This window comes from Panthera tigris, chromosome B3, assembly GCF_018350195.1.
Source record: "Panthera tigris isolate Pti1 chromosome B3, P.tigris_Pti1_mat1.1, whole genome shotgun sequence".
NCBI classification, from domain to species: Eukaryota; Metazoa; Chordata; class Mammalia; order Carnivora; family Felidae; genus Panthera; species Panthera tigris.
The window spans coordinates 141,496,778-141,514,728 of NC_056665.1; the positions used below are offsets into that span (position 1 = coordinate 141,496,778).

At 63.7% G+C, this 17,951-nt stretch overlaps 1 protein-coding gene across 1 annotated transcript in view; it reads left to right on the forward strand.

The window, feature by feature from the left end:
- Positions 1–17,951, forward strand: part of EVL (Enah/Vasp-like) — a 149,368-nt gene that overhangs the window by 117,638 nt on the left and 13,779 nt on the right. Inside the window, 4 exon segments of the mRNA XM_042990515.1 lie at positions 11,731–11,794; positions 14,837–14,907; positions 16,522–16,751; positions 17,477–17,598. Coding sequence (XP_042846449.1) covers positions 11,731–11,794; positions 14,837–14,907; positions 16,522–16,751; positions 17,477–17,598 — 487 coding nt within the window.

Sequence of the window (17,951 nt, forward strand, 5' to 3'; positions counted from 1 at the left end):
GACCGTTGTAGAGGGGAGAGCGGGGCAGCGTGGGGGTGGAAGCCGCGGTCCCGGTGCTGGTCCTGGTCCCGGTTCTGACTCTGTCACTCGCTCATGTGATGTAGGCAGGTTTTTGATGTCTCTGGGCCTCCCTTGCAAGATGGGGTAATGATAACACCACCTCTGGGATGCGTTGTGAGACTTTCACGGACACAAAAATGTTACTCACTGGGGACTAGCTAAGACGGAAAGGAAACGGCCTCGGTGGGCCGCACCGTATCAGAGTCTAGGCTGACGCGAACGAGTTTTTGACCCCCACGCTCCAAGACAAGTGGCGGGTGCCTTTTATTATTTTTCAGATAAGAAAACAGTTACCGTAACGTGCCCACGGCCAGGGATAAGTGACAGAGCCGGGGCCGCATTCACCTGCCAGTGCCTCTAGTCCACACGCTCCGGGCAGGGGTGGGGGCCGCTGTCCGCACTGTGATGCCACCTCCCCAGTGCAGCCCCACAGGCAGGGAAATGCAGTCCCAAAGAGGGACTGTGACCGGCCAGCCCAAGGTCCCAAAGACCTGCAGAACGGATGTCAGCGGCTTGCGGAAGGATCTGGACAGATGGGACCATGTGAGCCCTGCATCGGGGAGGAATGGAGGGGGGAGACGATGGGCCGGCCTTCAGGGGACCCTCCTAGGCAGCGTGTGCCACATTCCTTGAAGTCCGGTGTCGTCCCTATAGATTTGTGTGTTTGCGTATTTGCACTTACCGCCCAGGGAAACAAAGAGGGAGGAGGGAAAGGCAGGTGGGGCCCAGCCCAGGAAAGTCACCGGCTAGCGAAAGAGGGTGCTGGAGGCGGCGGCTGGGGGCTGCCGGCACGTTAGAGCATAGGAGGCCTCGGGTCCGAAAGTGAGGATTTCCCACGGGAACTGGTGGGACCCGCAGGGTTCCCGGCTCAGGGATGGCACGGGAGGGCTTCCTGCTGTTCCATCTGCAAACACGGCTCCTGGGGGCGAGCCTGAGCCGGAGACCCCCACTCAGGAGAGCGCGAGGCTGAGGCCTAGACAGCGCAGGGAGGCAGAGCTGAGGGGCAGCTTCCCCCCAGGGCCGGCATTCCCTGGAGACCGGTAGAGGGCAGAGCGGTAAGCCTGGTGGGACCGGGGAGATTAGCATTGCTCTACTGAGCGGGGCCGACCCGTTTCCGAAGGAGAGTGTGACGCCAGGTTTGGGCTGGCCACACAGACGTTCCCTGCGCGCTTCCCGCCAGGCCCTGCGCAGGGTGCTTGGGACAGGAAGGTACAGGCGTGGGATTTGCCCTCAAGCTCGCAGTCCAGCGGAGTAAACGGTGGAGAGACTCCGGTATCGGCAGTGGGCGCGTTCCCTAGGGCACAAAGGGACAGGACGCTACAGAGGAGCAGCAAAGGGACAAGGGGGAAGCTACCCTCCCTGCCACCTGAGGGGCCAGGGAACGCTCCACAGGGACAGGGACCCACTTCACCTGGGCTCTATGGTGGCTCTATGGGTCCCGGGAAGTGCAGGCGAGTGTTCCTGGCAGAAGGAACAGCCACTGTGCCCACAGGTGTGGCGGTAGGAAGGGGTCCCAGGGCAGTGGGAGAGAGGCGTGCCTGCTGGCAGGTCGAAGGACTGAGCTCCTTGGAGCCGATCCGGCTGGGAAAGAAAGCAGGAGTGGCAGGGACTGGTTGGGAGGAAGCAGACGTGACGGCAAGGAAGGAAGAGCGAGGAACAGCAGCAGGGATGCCCGGGGAGCCTGGGGAGAGCAGGTGGTCTACGCAAACAGTGCCTGGGCTTCTGGCTTTGGCCTCACCCGTTGCTTTCTGGCTCCGTGCCCACACTGTCCCATCCCACTGCCTGCAAGGGACAAGAGGAGAGCCGGGGGCGGGGGAGGGGGGGAGAGTCTTCTGGCAGACACCTGGTGTCACCACGGCCCGTGGGCTGGCCCCACAGGGGTCTGGCTGCTCCTCCACGGCCCCCAGAACCTGCTAGAATCAGGTAGGCAGGACGGTTCTGATAGGTTAGCCGGGAGGCTTCATTAAACATTGAGGCAGTGAAGCCCATTTGACGGCTGGCTGGCGTATCGGTTTCCCACTGCCTGAGCCGGGTGGCCGAGGAAGGACGGGTAAGTGGCCGGGATGCGAGAGGCGCCCTCCTGGACTGCGCCCGGGGCCCTGCCCGGAATGGTCAGCAGAGAGTGGACCTTCCACTGCTTCTGCCTCTGCCACTGCCACTGCACCGTGCTTTGCAGAGTGAGCTGTAGGTGACGGGGTGCCTCCTCTCCGCTCCTCACGGGGGCTCCTCCCGCGCTGCATGGGGGGCTCCTCTCCTCTCCTCACGGGGGCTTCTCCCCACTCTGCATGGGGGCTCCTTTCCCCCCGTTTATGGGGGTTCCTCCCTGCTCCTCACCGGGGCTCCTCCCGCTCTGCATGGGGGGCTCCTCCCCACTCCTCATGGGGGCTCCTGCCCGCTCCTCATGGGAGGCTCCTCCCTGCTCCTCACAGGGGCTCCTCCCACTCTACATGGGGGGCTCCTCTCCTCTCCTCACAGGGGCTCCTCCCACTCTACATGGGGGGCTCCTCTCCTCTCCTCACAGGGGCTCCTCCCCACTCTGCATGGGGTGCTCCTTTCCCCCCCTTCATGGGGGCTCCTCCCCCCTCCTCACAGAGGATCTCCCTGCTCCTCACAGGAGGTCTCTCCTCCCTGCTCTTGAGGGGGGTCCTCCCCATTCTCGCAGGGGGTTCCACCCCGCTCCTCACGAGGGGCTCCTCTCAGCTCCTCCCCGGGACTCTTCCCTTCTCCTCGTGGGGGCTCCTCCCTGCTCCTCACGGGCCCCTCCTCCCGCTCCCAGCTGCTGGGGTGGTGGGCGTGAGCTCTCCTGGGACGAGGCGCCTGCCAGTGGCTGACCAGAGGGTAACTGCTGTTTTTCACGGAGGCCTTGCGGAAGCACGGACAGAAGCAGCTGCGTGCAGACCGGGCTTGGGAGACGGCTGCCGTCCCAGCAGCGCCGGTCGCTGGAGGCGCGTGTGGCCTCGGGTGGTTGCTCACCCTTTCTGAGCCTCAGTTTCCCCACCTGTGAGAGGTCTGATAGGCCCCGCCCTGGATAGCTGAGCAGATCGATGACCAGAATCCCGTAAAGGCGCTTTGTGAGTCACACTGTAAAGGCGTGATGTATTTTCATTGTACTTCGTTCCGTTTGAGATTCTTCTCGAGGTTGGTTCTTTGTCCTGAAGCGAGCTTGTTAGGAAACGGCTACTTCACCTGGAAAGTGAGTGGCCTGGGGAGCGCAGCCCGAGCGGACGAGGCAGGCTGGCTGCCAGTGTCCCGGCCTGGACCCTGGGAGCCTGGATCCCAGCCCCGCTTCCCCCCGCGAGCAAGTGCTCCCTTCCCCCGGGCCTCAGGAGCCCCATGCGCCAGGACAGGGACAGGGAGGTGGGGCTGCTCGCCGGCACCCAGGCCGGCACAGGGCAAAGGCCCGTCCTCTGCAGGCTCCAGGCGGGTGCTCCTCACCGTGCGGCCTTTCCGAAACGCGGTCCCCGCGTCTACACGGGCCGACCTTCCAGGGCTACGGGCCGTTTGGACGCTGGCCTCTCTGCCACGGCTCTAGACGTTGGTCACCGTGGGGTGACGGTTGAACCGCAACGGGAGGGCTCAGGAATGAGGGTCTGTTACAGGAGTCCAGCGGGTGACAGCTGGCCCTGGTGCTCTGAGTGAAACAACACAGGTGGGCTCACGCATCAGCCCGCTGTGAGCCCCGATTCATTGGTAAGGCCTCGGAAGGAAAGGCGCTGGAAGATTCACGCGGGCTAACTTCAGGCAAGCGACTGAACCGTCTCTCGTCAAAGCAGGAGACGGCAGTGGCGGTCAGGATCCGTCTACTGCTGAGCCGAGCACAGGAGGGGGGCTCAGCACCGCCACCCTGGTTTCCTAAGCGCGAAGGTGCGGAGACAGCTGCTTGTCCGGCCAGAACCCTGGGCTAGGAGACCTTTGTCCCGGGCGCTGGTCCCAGCTCTGCCACCAATTCCTGTGTGGCCTTGGCGAGGCGCCTCTGAGGACTCAGGCCCGGATCACAGACTCCGTTCCCACACGGACACTAGCTTGCTCGGCAGCAGAGGCCTGGAAACGAGAGGGGGAGGATTGCTAAGGAATTGGTCTGGGAGGCCTGCCCCCGTTGCAAAGTGCCGCCCTGAGTCAATCCAGAATGCAGGGACCCTCCAGAGGGAGAAGGAGGCAGCCAGAGACGTGGCAGAGGGGCGGAGGGGGCCTCAGAGGGGCTTGGGACTCTGCCCAGCCCAGATTAGGTAGCTGTCCTTCGCCGGCCAGAAATTCCATCAAGCATCACTGAGCAGGTGCTAGATCCTTTGTCCTGGGATCTCAGGTTCCCTCTTTTTCAGGAGGCCCAGGGGATGCCTTTCCTATAGAGGCTAACTCGAAACCTAGCCTGTCCCTTCTGTCCCAGAGGAGAGGGGAGGCTGGCGTCCCAGAGCCTCATGAATGTTAATGGACGGGCAGAAGGACAGCCTCTCTCAGGAGGAGGTGTCGGCAATGCCTCGGCTTATCTGCCCACCTCAGGCTGTATAATTTAACGTGGGCACCCGGGCCAGGAGCTGTAGGGCCCCCGTCTGCCTTGCAGCACCAGACTTATGGGGATGGAGTCACACAGGAGCACTTGTGCCCTCCCTGGGGACTCTTAGCCCTGTGCTTCTTTATTATATGGTGGTGCATCTACTCATACCTCATTTGGAAGTTCACAAAGAGGGAAACGATCCCACAGTCTCCTCCCCATATTGGGGTATTTCCTTCTTTGTCCTTTTATTATTTTTTTTAATCTTTATTTGTGAGAGAGAGCGTGAGCGGGGGAGGGGCAGAGAGAGAGGGGGGACACAGAATCCGAAGCAGGCTCCGGGCTCCGAGCTGTCAGCACAGAGCCTGACGCGGGGCTCGATCTCATGAACCGTGAGATCGTGACCTGAGCCGAACGAAGTCAGACGTTCAACCAACTGAGCCACCCGGGGCCCCTCCTTCTTTGTCCTTTTAAATTGTAGAGATTTAGAACTGTGTGATCCTTGGTTCCATCCTTCTCACTTTATGGGAAACTGAGGCCCAGGGATGGGAGGGACTCCCCAGGATACCTGGCCACTTAGAGCAGAACCCCAACAAGAACTGGGGTGTCCTGGCTCCAGGTTCACCCTGAAGGGGATTTGGGGACCCTGGAGCAGTCCAGGAGAGGCCAGCCAGGCGTGGGGAAAGACTAGAAAGTGGGAATGAGGGGTAGCGGGAGGACTGGGCCATCTTCCCCGGGGTGGGGCCTGGAGCAGGCATGAGCACCGTCTACTGCACAGAGGCCTCTAGGCCAGCACGTGAAAGACCGCCTGTCTGGTCCCACGAGGGACCCTTGGGAACTGGGCCCTCAGGACTCCAGCCCACGAGGAGGAAGAGCGGCGGTGAGAACCCTACACAGAGCCTGTGCACAGCACGTAGTAGCTGCTCAGTAAACTCGGGTCCCCTCTTCCCTCATCCCATCTGTGGTATTTTCCCAGTGCCGCCTCCGTTGGCGACCCGCAGTGTCTCTCCTGCTGTAGTGTCTCAGGGCTTATGAGGCACAGTCCCCGGCTTGGCCACTGGCTGTTTCCAGCCACGAGATGAGAGCTTTAAGAATGTGGCGCCTGCTGTAGTCTCAACATTTGGCTAGAGATCTTCACACAGTCTGCCTGGGGTGTAATCGTTCGTTTAGTCAACAAATATTTGCTGAGTGTTGACCGTATGCCAAGAACGACACTATGTGCTGGGAATACAGAGAACAAAACGGTTAAGTCCCTGGAGAGAAAGTCAGACCACTCTGTTGGCCTGGGTTCGTTTTGCTGTCTGTCCTGGCACGTACAGGCGGAGTGGACAGGGAGCTCGGCACCAGCAGGGTCCCCACAAGGAGGTGCCCCTGCAGCCGAGCAGGCCCCGGGCCCAGCAGCGAGGCCGGGGGGTGCGAGTGGGGCATCGGCCACATCTGGTTCATTCTCCTGGAGCCGGGTCATGCCACCGGGTTTCCCTCTCTGAGCTGTTCACCCCTGCCCCGCTCTGTTTCCTGAGGATGGTCACACCTCGCATCGGAAGCCCTTGGCAGATCCTTACGTCGAAGACAGAAGGTATAGAACCCTTTAGAGAGTACCAGCGCCAGGCATGGTCTCATCCCACCTCGGAACAGCCCTGGGAAGGGTGTGGTGATCATTAACACCCTGCTCACGGGCGAGAAACCCGAGTGGGACTGGCCGGCCCCAAGTCCCCCCGGAGCCACGGGGAGAGACGCCGTCCCTCAGAGATGACCTCAGACCCCCTGGCCCCACTTTCCCCTTTGGTCCGGCTGACTTCAGTGCCTCGGGTCAGTCACATTGACTCTCCGCTCGATCTCTCAGCCTCTGTGGCGTGAAGGCCAGCCCTGTCCCCTCTGGCCAGGCTTCCGCGTCGCCCCTCCCCCGTGGGCCCCTGGCTGGAGTCCATGGCTCCGGTTTTGTTTTCTCCCCTGTCTTCCCCCCGCTCACTGACCCGTGGGGCTGAACAGTCCTCCTCCGGGTCTGCACCGTGTTCTGTAGAAGCAGGCGTTCGGCGGGACTTAAAGCCGTCTGGAAAGCGGCCTCCCAGACGGCCGCAAGTCAGTGCCTTCCCCAGGAAGCGTCCCCGTCCGGCGGGGGCCTGGAGGCGAGTGTCGGCGTGGGCCGCGCCCTCTGTCCCCGTCCCTCTCTGGGTGTTCAGACGGGAGGCCCCCTGCCCTGGCCTGCCCCCCGCTGTGAGCTCTCGTGCCGGCCCCGGCGCCCACACGCCGGTCGTGCACGGGCACCTGTGTCACCCCACCTCACGTTTTCCTCCCTCCTGCTCGTCTGCGAGGCCCGTAGGGTCTTTGTTTTCACTTTGGCAAAACCTGTCGGAGGCGAGCGAGGGAGGGTGAGGGTTGACTTGGTGGGCGCCCCAGGCCACCTCCCACACGCAACGAGCTGTGACCCCGGGGCCATCGTGAGGAGCCCCCTGGCCTTGGCGAGCCCCCTCACCTCCCAGAGACACCAGCAACGCCTTCTGCGGGGCCGCGGTGGGCCCAGCCGGGCGGCGGCAGCGAAGGCAGCGCTCTGTAAGTGGACCGTGAGGCGCCTTCCTGAGGGCAGCAGCAGCCCGACTGGGGTAAAGGGCCGTGCGAGTGCGCGGGACGCAGGCAGGTCAGTGATCGGTGAGACGTTTGGACTCCGTGGAGAGGCCGCCCAGACCGTCTGCGTTAAACACGAACAAAAGCGCGTGTTGCGCAGGCCTTTGTGGTTTACAGGGGGCTTCTCCGTGCATCGCGTCTCTTCCGCACAGCAGCCGCGTGAGGCTTTAGGCTTCGTGCTGACTCTCATTTTATAGACGACGAGGCCCGGCTCCCGCGTGCGGGGCAGAGCTCTGGCCAGGCCTCCTCCCTGCCGACCCTGGGCCGCCTCACCCGCCGGCCCGCCCAGGTCGGTACCTGTGGGGAGGGGGCCGCTGAACGTGATCTCCCCGAACAAGTGTCTGCCGTACGTGTGCGGAGGGGCGCCGCGCGACCGCAGAAGGTGACCGCGAGTCCGCGCGCAGCTGCGTGCAGAGCCGAGGGGCACGTCGAACGGAATGGCCTGTGAGAGGCTGGGGCAGGCTGTCTGTCTCTGAGGCTTGCCCCCAGGCGTCCGGCCAGCAGTGGGGTCCTGGTGCTGGCCGGGAACCGTCCCCCGGTCGGCCTGCTCTCTGAACAAGCCCGAACTGGGGGGTCGCTTGTGTTTCTGTGGCTTACCTCTTCAGTGCTTTTCTTTTTATCTCAGCGAGGTCAGCCCCGTCCCTTCCTGTGCTTCTCCCAGCCGGGCTGGCGGTCGCGAGTTCCCTCTAACCGTCCCGACTCGAGTCAGCCAAATATCCCCGGCGTGAGCCGGCGCTGCACACACAGTGACGAGGAAGGGACGTGGTCTCTGCTTCGAGAAACTCAAGACCTCACAGGGAGGAGAAGATTGCTCACAAAGCGTTAGTGAGAAAGTTGAGACAGAGGCCCTTGCGGGTCGAGCGGCAAGGAGCGTGAGAGGATGTGGGAAGGCTTCCTGGAAGAGGCGACCATGGAGTTGAGCCTTGCGGACAGAACCCCGCACAGGACAGAGAGGTGGGGAGCACGGCTCGTGGTCAGACTCAGGGAGTAGATGCCGAAGGGCCGCTGCGGAGGCGGGGACAGGAGCAGCGGCTGCGGGGCCGGGCCCCTGAGGGTCAGGCTTGTGTTCTCCACAGACCGCAGAGGCTGTGACATCAGCGTGGAAGAGGGGCGGGAAGCACGGGGAGACAGCGGAGCCGAGGGTCCTGCCGGCCGACCGAGGCATCGGGCCCAGCAGAGAGATGCCGAGGCGGCCCCCGGGGGTGGAGAGGCGGGCGGACTCAGGATCTGCGACGGCGCCGCAGTGAGACCCTGTAAACGACTCCAAGCGGGCGGCCGGAGGAGGGGGAGGAGGAGGCCGGGCCTCCACCTGCCCGCTCAGCTGGACCCTGAAGGCAGAGGTGCGGCTGGCCTGAGGTGACTCCGTGGTGTGGGGGACTCTGCACGCCTCCGTCTCGGCTTCCAGTCCCCCCGCACGGGGACTTGTTGGAAAGAACAGCGGGACACATGGGGGTGATGAACAGCCCCCCAGGGCTCCCACCCTGAGGCTTCCCCCGGAGAAGCACGTGCACTGTGCCAGGAGGTTTCCCAAGGAGCCTTAGACAGTTCGGAAGGAGTTCCTCCCTGTCCCTCCTCCCTGCCTCCGCCGCTGGGGCCGCTGGGGCCAGCGGGTGGGATAGGCCAGGAGTACGGAGACAGCGAGAGCCTCACATCTGCTGCAGATACCCCGTGTGACGCTGGTGGGCCCTTCCCCGGGCCCCGGCCCCCGGCCCCCACCTCTGAGACGAAGGGACCGTGCTTCCTGGTGTTAAGGATCCTCATAGCTCGAAAGAGACTAACGTTTTCTTAGTTTGGGAAGAGTGGAAGGTCTTATGCATCATCTTATGCCAAGCATTGTCTCTTCCTGCTCTGTCGTGACTAAAATTCCAGCTGTTTTGAAAGCTGTCTGCAGTGCCGGGACCAGGGTCCCCTGGGAGCAGCCAGGCTCCTGACGGATGTCCTGCACCCTCCGGAGGGACAGGCTGGCTGAGGGCATTAGGAGGAAGTCCAGCCCAGCAGGCAGAATGAGGGACCCCAGCACAGGACCACCACGGACCACTGTGCAGGCTGTCGGCTGCCTCCTGGGGTCCTGACAAATGTTCCTAGTGACTGAGGCCGGACCAGGCCACCAGATGAAGAGACCCCTGAGCGACTCGCAGAGCCCAGGGCATCCCGCGACCTCAGCGCCAGGGTGGGGCCTGGCTCTCCAGTCTTCAGACCAGGTGACAGACAGGGTCTCCAGGACAGGGGCTCAGCCCTGGAAGAAGGGCAACTCCAGAGTCAGACATGGGCTCAGCAGCAGAGGCCGGGCCCTGGAGCGAGGCAGGGGCCAGTTTTCCAGAAGTCCAGCCAGCGGCTGAGCAGCTCAGGCCTGATTCCCAGAACCAGGAGCTGAGGTGTCTTGGATCCCTCGTGCCTCAGCTGGGACGAGTGGGTAGAGGCACGGAGCCTCTAGGTCGGGGTCGGGGGACACCTGTCCAGTCTGGGGGAACGCAGCCCCTTCCCTACAGCTCTGCTGGTGGCATGCCACCTGCCACCCTCGTTCTCTGCTCTTAAGCGGGTCTCCATCTGACCCCACGAGTGACTGAACAGAAGAAAGACAGTGGCCTTTCGCAGGCCGTCTGAGTCTGGCTCCGCCACCTGCTGTCTGTGAGACCCTGAGCAGGTCACTTCCCCTTGCCGGGCCACGCCCTTGCCTGTCACGGGTCCTCAAGGGGGCTGCCTGCCAGGGCCGCGAGAGTGGGGAGGAGTTCTCACTGAATCGGGAAAGTGCCTGCACCGCGCACGCGGCACTGTGTTCCTGGTCCTGAGCACGAGGAGGGGGCTGTTTTAATTGTTCTGATGCGCGCACCGAACACACATCACGTGCTGTTTATAGCCAGAAAAACCGACTTTTAAAAAAGAGCAAAATTACACGCTAATTAATTAATTTTAAAGATGCGTTTAGAGACAGGGAAAGAAAACTAGCGTTGGTTTCGCGCCCATCGGGTGCCAGGCCGCCACACCAGATCCTTGCAAAGGTCGCGTCTGTAAAAGCATGCAGGCACCGTCTCTCCTGCCGTCTGACGGCAGCCAAAGGCACCAATGAGCGGGGGCGGGGCCGGCCGGGTCCACCCAGGGAGGCATTTTCCCTGGAGCCCCACAAGGCCATTTCCTCCTACCAAGCAGCAGGCCCACCGCCCACCACCCGGGTCCTCCTCCTTCCCCGGCTGAAACATTCGCACCGGAGCCAGGATACCAGCCAGGCAAGGCTCACCGGAAACTTGACTAGAACGGATCCCAGGGCCCAGGACGGCAAGGTCCAGAAACAGCCAGACGTGGAGGCTCACTCTGGGCGTGGAAAGACTCCACCCATGCTGTGTCCCACCTGATGGCGGAGACAGGGCCTCCGAGGGCGGCGGGCAGGCTTGAGACCTCGGTGTAAGAGAGCACGTGGTCTCGTGGGAGGTAGGGGCTCCCGTGGCTGGGATCACGCCGGACTACCTGCCTGGGAAGCACACAGGACACTCCTGGGCCAGGCAGGAGGCTGCCCTGGAATCGGACGATCTGTTTCAGCTTTGAGATTCTGTTGCTCTCTGTCCCGCTGTGCCCCTGATCCGGGGGACGACCTGCTAATCCCTCAGCGGCTTGAAGCGCCTGTGGGAGAACCTTCTGTATGTCATGGAGTTTGCTGTGGACTGAACGTCGCTGCCACTTTATCCCCGGGAGGAGACAAACCCCTGTGCCATCAGTGAAGTATGAGACCCACTTGCCCAGATTCTCTGCCCTGTCACTGACTCTGTGCAGCTCCCCAGTGACACCTGAGCTGGCAAAGACCAGGAACAATCAGCTCTTTCTCAGGTTGGGGCAGAAGCCTGCCTTTTCTTGTAAATGTGGTACCAGCACCAGCCCGCACCCGAACATAAGGCACAGGCAGCCGACCTGGACTGCCCTGGGCCCTGCCTTCAGGGTCCAGGGCGAGGGTGTGGCCCGGAAGGCTTCTCGGTCGCTCGGTGACAGCCTCTGCCATCTGGGCCTCGCTGTCTCCTTCCCACCCACAGCCGCAGGCTCCTAGATGCAGGCAGGAGGGCCCCGCGCCGCGGTGAGGGGCGCGGGCTGTGGCGCCTCCAGACCAGGTGCGAAATCCCTGGCTCTGACGCTTAACCCACCGCCAGGGCCATTCCTGTGCCCAAAGGGCGGGCCAGAGAGAAGGGGGTGGGACGGAATGCCTCCTTTGGGTTTTGGCGATGCCGAGCACACTGGCGATTTGGGTTGGAACAGCTTTGTAGGACGTGCAGAGCCCGGAGCCACGGTGGGGCGTGAGGTCGCGGCAAACACAGCTTGAGAGGGAAGGAGGGGGTCTCTGCAGCTGAAGGGCCGTCTCGGCCGTGTGAGCAACACGGTCCCGTTCTCTGGCTCCGAGAGAAGAGCGCCGAGACGGGCAGAGAGGCGATTGAGGGGGACAGGATAGGGATGGTGGTGTACCTGTTGAGAGGTCAGGGGGTCTCCTGCAGGCCAGGGGGAGCAGAGACGGGGAGCGTTGTGGGTTGGTCTGCCGGGGCCTTTCTACCCACTAACCACTGTGCTTCTCTGCCCCGCAGGCCCCTCCACCCAGCGTCAGGTGCAGAATGGCCCCTCTCCTGACGAGATGGACATCCAGAGAAGGTAACCCCCTGCCCAGCAGGGCCAGGACCCCAGAGACACACACTGGGGCGGGGGGCGGGGCGGGGGGAGGTGGACAGGCTTGACCAGAGGGAAGAGGGAGCACGTTTGTGGCTGTTTGGCCAGAGCGAGGAAGGGAACGTGTGGCCTCATGGGGACGGCCGGTCTGCGGCATCCTAGGTGCGTTCCTGGGACTGAACTCAGCCCTCCCGCATGTGTAGGGATAGCTGTGATGTTGGGGAGGGTGCAGTAACGCGGCCGAGGCCACCCTGCTGGAGACGGGCGGACGCGACCCTCCTGTGGCCTCGGGCGGGTGCCACAGCCTCTCGGGAGGATCTTAACCCCCTGCCCACTCCCCTCCCACCTGAGATTAAGGTGGACAAAGGCCATGAGCGCCCTTGGGGATCACAGCTTTTCGACAGCTTGGCCAGGGCTGTGTTGTTGCCGTTTGCCAGCCCGTGGAGTATGGGCCGTAAGGTGACCCCCAACCCCTCCAAGGAGCTTCTAAAGTGCTCAGACAGGGAGGAAGGGCCAGTGCCGTTGTCCTGAAGTTATAGAAGAGACCACGGTGGCCAAGGAGGGAGCAGCCTCCCCAGGTCACGTCGCCAGGGAAGGGGGGGCCAGGGGCTCTGCCCCTCTGTAGGCTTGGAGCCAGGCTGTGCCGAGGTTCTTGGGGGGTGGGGGGGGCGGCCTGCAGCCAGACTCACATGGAACCCTGGGCCGGGAGTCGGGGAGGCCACGTCCCCCCCCAGCTCAGCTAGCTGTGAGGGTCTCCGGGGCCTGTCTTCCTCTAGCCTGCCACCCACTCTAGGGAGCGAGGGCCACAACTCCGTAACCTCTGGGTGCCTTCTGGCCCCAACGGTGTACTTTGTAACCCTGGGCAAGTTCCTGCTCTAGACCTCAGTCTCCCACTGGAAGAGAACAGCGATAATCCTTGCTCTGCTCACCTCCATGAAATGAGGTAAAGGTGGCAGTGTGCTTCTAGACTGCCTACAGGCGGGGGAGACTCCTTTTATCAGTTCCCATTCGTCTGTCAGTTCCCTGGGCCTGTCTCCTGGCCTCTCAGGATAGAGCATGTTGCAGTATATGAAAGGCTTTTACAGGCTTTGCCTCGTTTACCCCTCACGCTGACCCTCCGGGGTTCCTGTTGCTGGTACTGTTCTCACACGAGCCCGCTGAAGCTGAGAGTGGAAAGGACTTGCCCAAAGTCATGAGCAGTTAGAGGCGGAACCAGGACTGACAGCCAGCGTGGTCCCAGCTCTGCCGGGTGCCCTGGCCGCCTCCACCCCGAGAGGGGCGTGCGTGAGCCCCACCAGGCCCAGGGATGACTGTTCGGGGCAGATGAGTCCTAACAGATCCCTGAGAACTGGTTAAACACCACCCTGCGTTCCCCTGACCCACCAGCCGGGTCCAGAGTTCCTTCGCGAGGCCGCCTGCAGTCCGCTGTCCGTGGGCCGGAGCATCCCCTGCAGGCCCCTCTGTGAACTGGAGGAGTCAACCCAGGCCACAGGGCAGGGGACCCTGCTCCTGCTGGTCACCTCACACGAAGGGAGGCCAGGGGAGAGGTGACTTACGTGGGGCCAGTCGTGCGGTGGGGATTCCAAGCACAGGAGCCTTCTGTTCGCTCACAAACAGGGTCTGAAGCCCACACCTGATTTCTAAGTACTTCCAAAAGCCTCCCTTTTGCCAAGGGCTTCTGAGCCTATGGATCCTGCTGGGCAGGTTGGAGTTTCTTCCGGGTGATGCTGCCGCAGTTTGGTAGAGACGCTGATGCTGACGCGGCCAGAGCTGTCCCAGCCTCTCCTACCAGAGGGGTCTTTTCCGCCATCTCGTCGGGCTCGCACGTTGTCGTCCTCACCGGAGCCCCCGAGACACGTGCCCTCGTGCTTACTCTGCGGAGAAGAGGCCCAAGAAAGGGGAGTGACTTACCCTCGGTCACAGAGCCGTGCTCCCAGAGCAGGAGCCAGAAGGGCCCGTCCCTCTAGACGGTCCCCTCTGGAGGAGGTGCTGTGCGCCAGCCGCTGGACGAGCCCCGTGTACTCGTTCCTTCACAAAGCGCTTACTGGGCAGCGGCCACGGGCCAGGCGCGGGGCCGGCCCCGGACCGGCACGAGCTCACCGCAGACCGAGGGTGCCGTGCGGACGCAAGGCCAGCACCCTCCCGCCCTGCCGGCCGCCCTCCCCGCCTCCCCCGCCTCCCCCGCCCACGGCCAGACCACCGCGTGCCTCCAGCGTGCTCCCCCGCTGAGCCCGGAGGAGGTGTGAGAGCATCCCCCGGCCCCGTGTTGCATGGGCAGAGCTAAGTGGAGCTGGCTCACGCCGACTGAAGCCTTGCTGCTGTCCCCGGTCTGCCCCAGCACCTCAGTCCCGGATTCTGAGGACCTATTTGTGGGTCAGTGTCCTCACTCGACCCGCCTTTACAAGCACCCGAGGTCGCTCTGCCTTCAGGAGCTAGGAGGTCAGTTCCCGCCGAGGCACACAGAGCAGTGCACTGAGCGTACCAAATGGCTCTCTGATGGAAGCCTGGCCTGCGGCTGGCTCTGTGGTAGAAAGAATGAGGACAGGCAGCCTTAGCGTCCGCTTCTCCTGGCAACCGGCGATGCCTGAAGCTCGTTCCGGGGAATGTAGTCAGGTGTCCTGAGAATGAACGACCCCGAGGTCAGGTCTGCTGTGGCCCCAGGGCCCCCAAAGCCAGATGGGCACGTCCGGCCTGGGGAAAAGCTCGGTCACTCAGCCGGACGGTCGCCCGAGCCTTCCTGAGGGCCTCCCCGTCCACGTGTGCCTGGGACTGTTCGAGGGGGCCTGCCGGCACTCACCTGTTTGGGGACCTGGAACCAGTCACGTGCCCCACCTCCCTGAAGTGAGGGCAGCAAGCCCGGCCGTCAGGGCCAGGGCGGACGAGGCAAGCTCGCTGCCAGGGCCCCCAGCCCGGGGCTCTCGGGGAATGCCAACGGAACCCGGCTCTGCAGCCTGGGCTCCCGCACACAGAGCCACGTTGTTCTCGGCGTCGCGAGGTCAGACCCGCTCTGCCATTGTTGTCTTTCAGACAAGTGATGGAGCAGACCCAGCACCAGCAACAGCGTCAGGAGTCTCTAGAGAGAAGAACCTCAGCCACAGGTGAGACCCCCTCTGGGAACCGCTCCCCGCCCCCCGCCACACCCCGCCCTTCCCGGGGTGCTCGGGCCTCTGTGAAGAGCCTCTGGTTGCGTCGATCTCCACGTGTCACGGTCACGTCCGGTGAAAGACAACAGAGCTGGGGGAAGGGGAGTAGCCCAGCCTGGCCCGGCCCTTGTCCCCCACCACTCACTGGCTGAGCAGACACTCAGCGGCCACAGGCCTTGTCTCCGGCACTGTGCTGAGGGCTAGGGACACGCAGGGACGGACAAGGCAGAATGCCGCCCCCGCCCCAGGGAGCCCAGCGTCCGGCCAAGGACCCCGGATCATCCCAGTGTACACGTGGTGGCCAAGTTAGTGTGAGATATAAAGACACACGGAGGAGGGCCCCGCCTGCCCCCGGAGTCAGAAGCCCTCCAGAGATGCAGTGTTATCCCAGCGGTTGAGTGGAACTCAGCACAGGACAGCAGAAGATTCGCTGAAGAGTGACAGTGTTGATTAGTAAGCCCAGGACTTCACAGCTTATAGAGTGTTTCCATGTCCTTCGTTCTGCTGACTTCTCTCAGACGCCCCGTGAAGTAAGCAGGCGCGTGTCCCCCTCGCTTACTGATGAGAAAACCGAGCCCCGGCCCCTGCCCCAGTGACGGGAGCCCCCACCGGTGCAAATGCTGGCTTCTAGCACCCCTGTCACCTCGACCCCCTCCGGGACCCCGCCCCGCTCTGGTCCACCCTCCACTTTGCTGATGCGCAGCTGACCTCGTCACGTGTCCCCCCTTCCCGTCCCTCCCGAGCAGGCTGGCCCCCCAGTGCGCAGGCCCGGTTCCCGCAGACCTGGTGGCTCCTTGCACCTCTCCAGTGCCTCTCCAGCACTCCCCGTCCTCTTCTCCCTCCTTCACCAAACTTGACTCCTGCTGTCCCTGTCCTGGCACCGTGGGCACGTCCCCGAGGATGTCTTCTCTGAACTGGCCCTGAAGTTGAACCCCTCTTCGTGTGCCGAGACGGCACCACGGGCCTCCCCCAGTAGCAGTTGCCATCCTGCCACAGCTGCGTCTGCACGCTCATCTGTGGGACTGGCTCACCGCTTCCCCGCGAGGCCATGAGCAGAGAGCCTGTGGCCGCTCTCCCCAGCGCCCGGCATGGTGCCGAGCACGCGGTGGAGCTCAGTAGGCCCTGGAGGGAGGGCTCGCTGGATGGTGGACAGAGGACTGCCCGGCCCTCTGCATTGCTCCCTGACACGCGCCCCGGTCGGCCCTGCGACCGTGGGTACCTGTCGGTCCCCCGAGGCCACGGTCGGTCACAACGGCATCTGAGGGACCTACCTCTGCCAGTGCCCAGGGTAAAGCTAGGTACGGAGACGGAAAACGAGATACGCACCAGAGCGCATCTGTCACGGGAAGACCACGACAGGAGCTAGAGAAAGTTAGCTGAGCTCAAGGAATGCTGGGAAGACCAGCGGAGGGAGTGACTAGACCAGGGCTAGGTGCGTCCTGCGGGGGCTTCCTGGAAGAGGCAACCTTGAGCTTGTCCCTCAGAGGAGCAGGCTGCCTGCTGTCCGTCCTCCCAGGGGAGCACCAGCTGGGGACTGGGGCCTGACTGAGCCCCACCCTTGTATTTCAGGACCCATCCTCCCACCGGGGCACCCCTCGTCTGCAGCCAGCGCCCCCCTCTCCTGTAGTGGGCCCCCACCCCCGCCTCCGCCCCCTGTCCCGCCTCCACCCGCAGGGGCCACTCCGCCTCCCCCACCCCCACTGCCAGCCGGAGGAGCGCAGGGCGCCGGCCACGACGAGAGCTCCGTGTCAGGACTGGCCGCTGCCTTGGCTGGGGCCAAGCTGAGGAGAGTCCAGCGGGTAAGCGTCCCTGGGTGTGGGCGGGCCGGCCCGGGGCCCTTTCGAACCGCCCTCCTCTACCAGACGCTGGGAAAGGCCCCCAGCCTGGACGCCACCCCTGCCACGCGGCGCCACACCAGCCACAAGGTGCTGGCGGTTGCTGCTGGCCCTCACGCTGACCGTCACGAGTGGGGCGGGAGGCCTCGCAGACGAGAACTGAGGCATCGGCAGGGAAGCGGTTCGCCCACCATCCGGCCCGTCGGCTGCAGGGTTCGCACTCAGCCCCGGGTCTCCTGGATCTGAATCCATCCTGCTTCCCCCGCGACCCTGGAGGCCAGCCGCACCACACCCACCGCCCGTCCCAGCACGTCTGGGGTGGCCCGGGAGGGGGAGCGGCCCCAGGGCAGCTGAGGGCGGCTGTGGCTCTGAGAACACCCGCGAGACAGAGTTTGGCTTCCTTCCCGAGACGTGCCCCTCCTCCCCGTCGTGTCACACCGGCCTTGGCAAGGGTGCTGACGGGGCCAGCAGACCTGGGGAGTGTCTGTCGACTGCGACCGGCCAGTCCTGGTGCCTCGCTGGACTCTGCTTGAGTCTCCGGCGGGGCTGGGGGGACGGGACCCGAGGGCCGAGGGCCTCTTGCAGCGCCTCCGTCGTAGGGATCCCGTCCACCCTTGCATGCACCCCCCGCCCCCCGGTGACGTCCCGCCCCAGACGCCGGACTAAAATGTGGTCTCCTGACCCTTCAGCCAGAAGATGCGTCCGGAGGCTCCAGCCCCAGCGGGACCTCTAAGTCTGACGCCAACCGAGCGAGCAGTGGGGGTGGAGGAGGAGGCCTCATGGAAGAAATGAACAAGCTGCTGGCCAAGAGGTGGGTGTCCGGTCCCCCCTGCCCCAGACGCAGCTACTTGCCAGGGGTCTCCTGCTCCTTAGCAGCAAAGCGCAGGCCTTGCCCGGCCCCAGGGCCCACCGCCACCTGGACTCAGCCCAGCAGGGGACCGTTAAGTTCCCCTTCTCAGGGGGTCAGCCTGAGGCGTCGGGCCCAGAAGAGTCCCCTCACCTCTCAGCCCTTCCTCATCTGGGTGTGACGGCGTTTACTGACGCATCCTCCGTGTACCAGCCTCGTCCTGAGTGGACAGAAATTTGGAGATAATCTCAGAGACCAGTTCGGGGGAAGAGGGGTGCATGCCCCACACTTACGATCCCGACATAAATGACACAGTC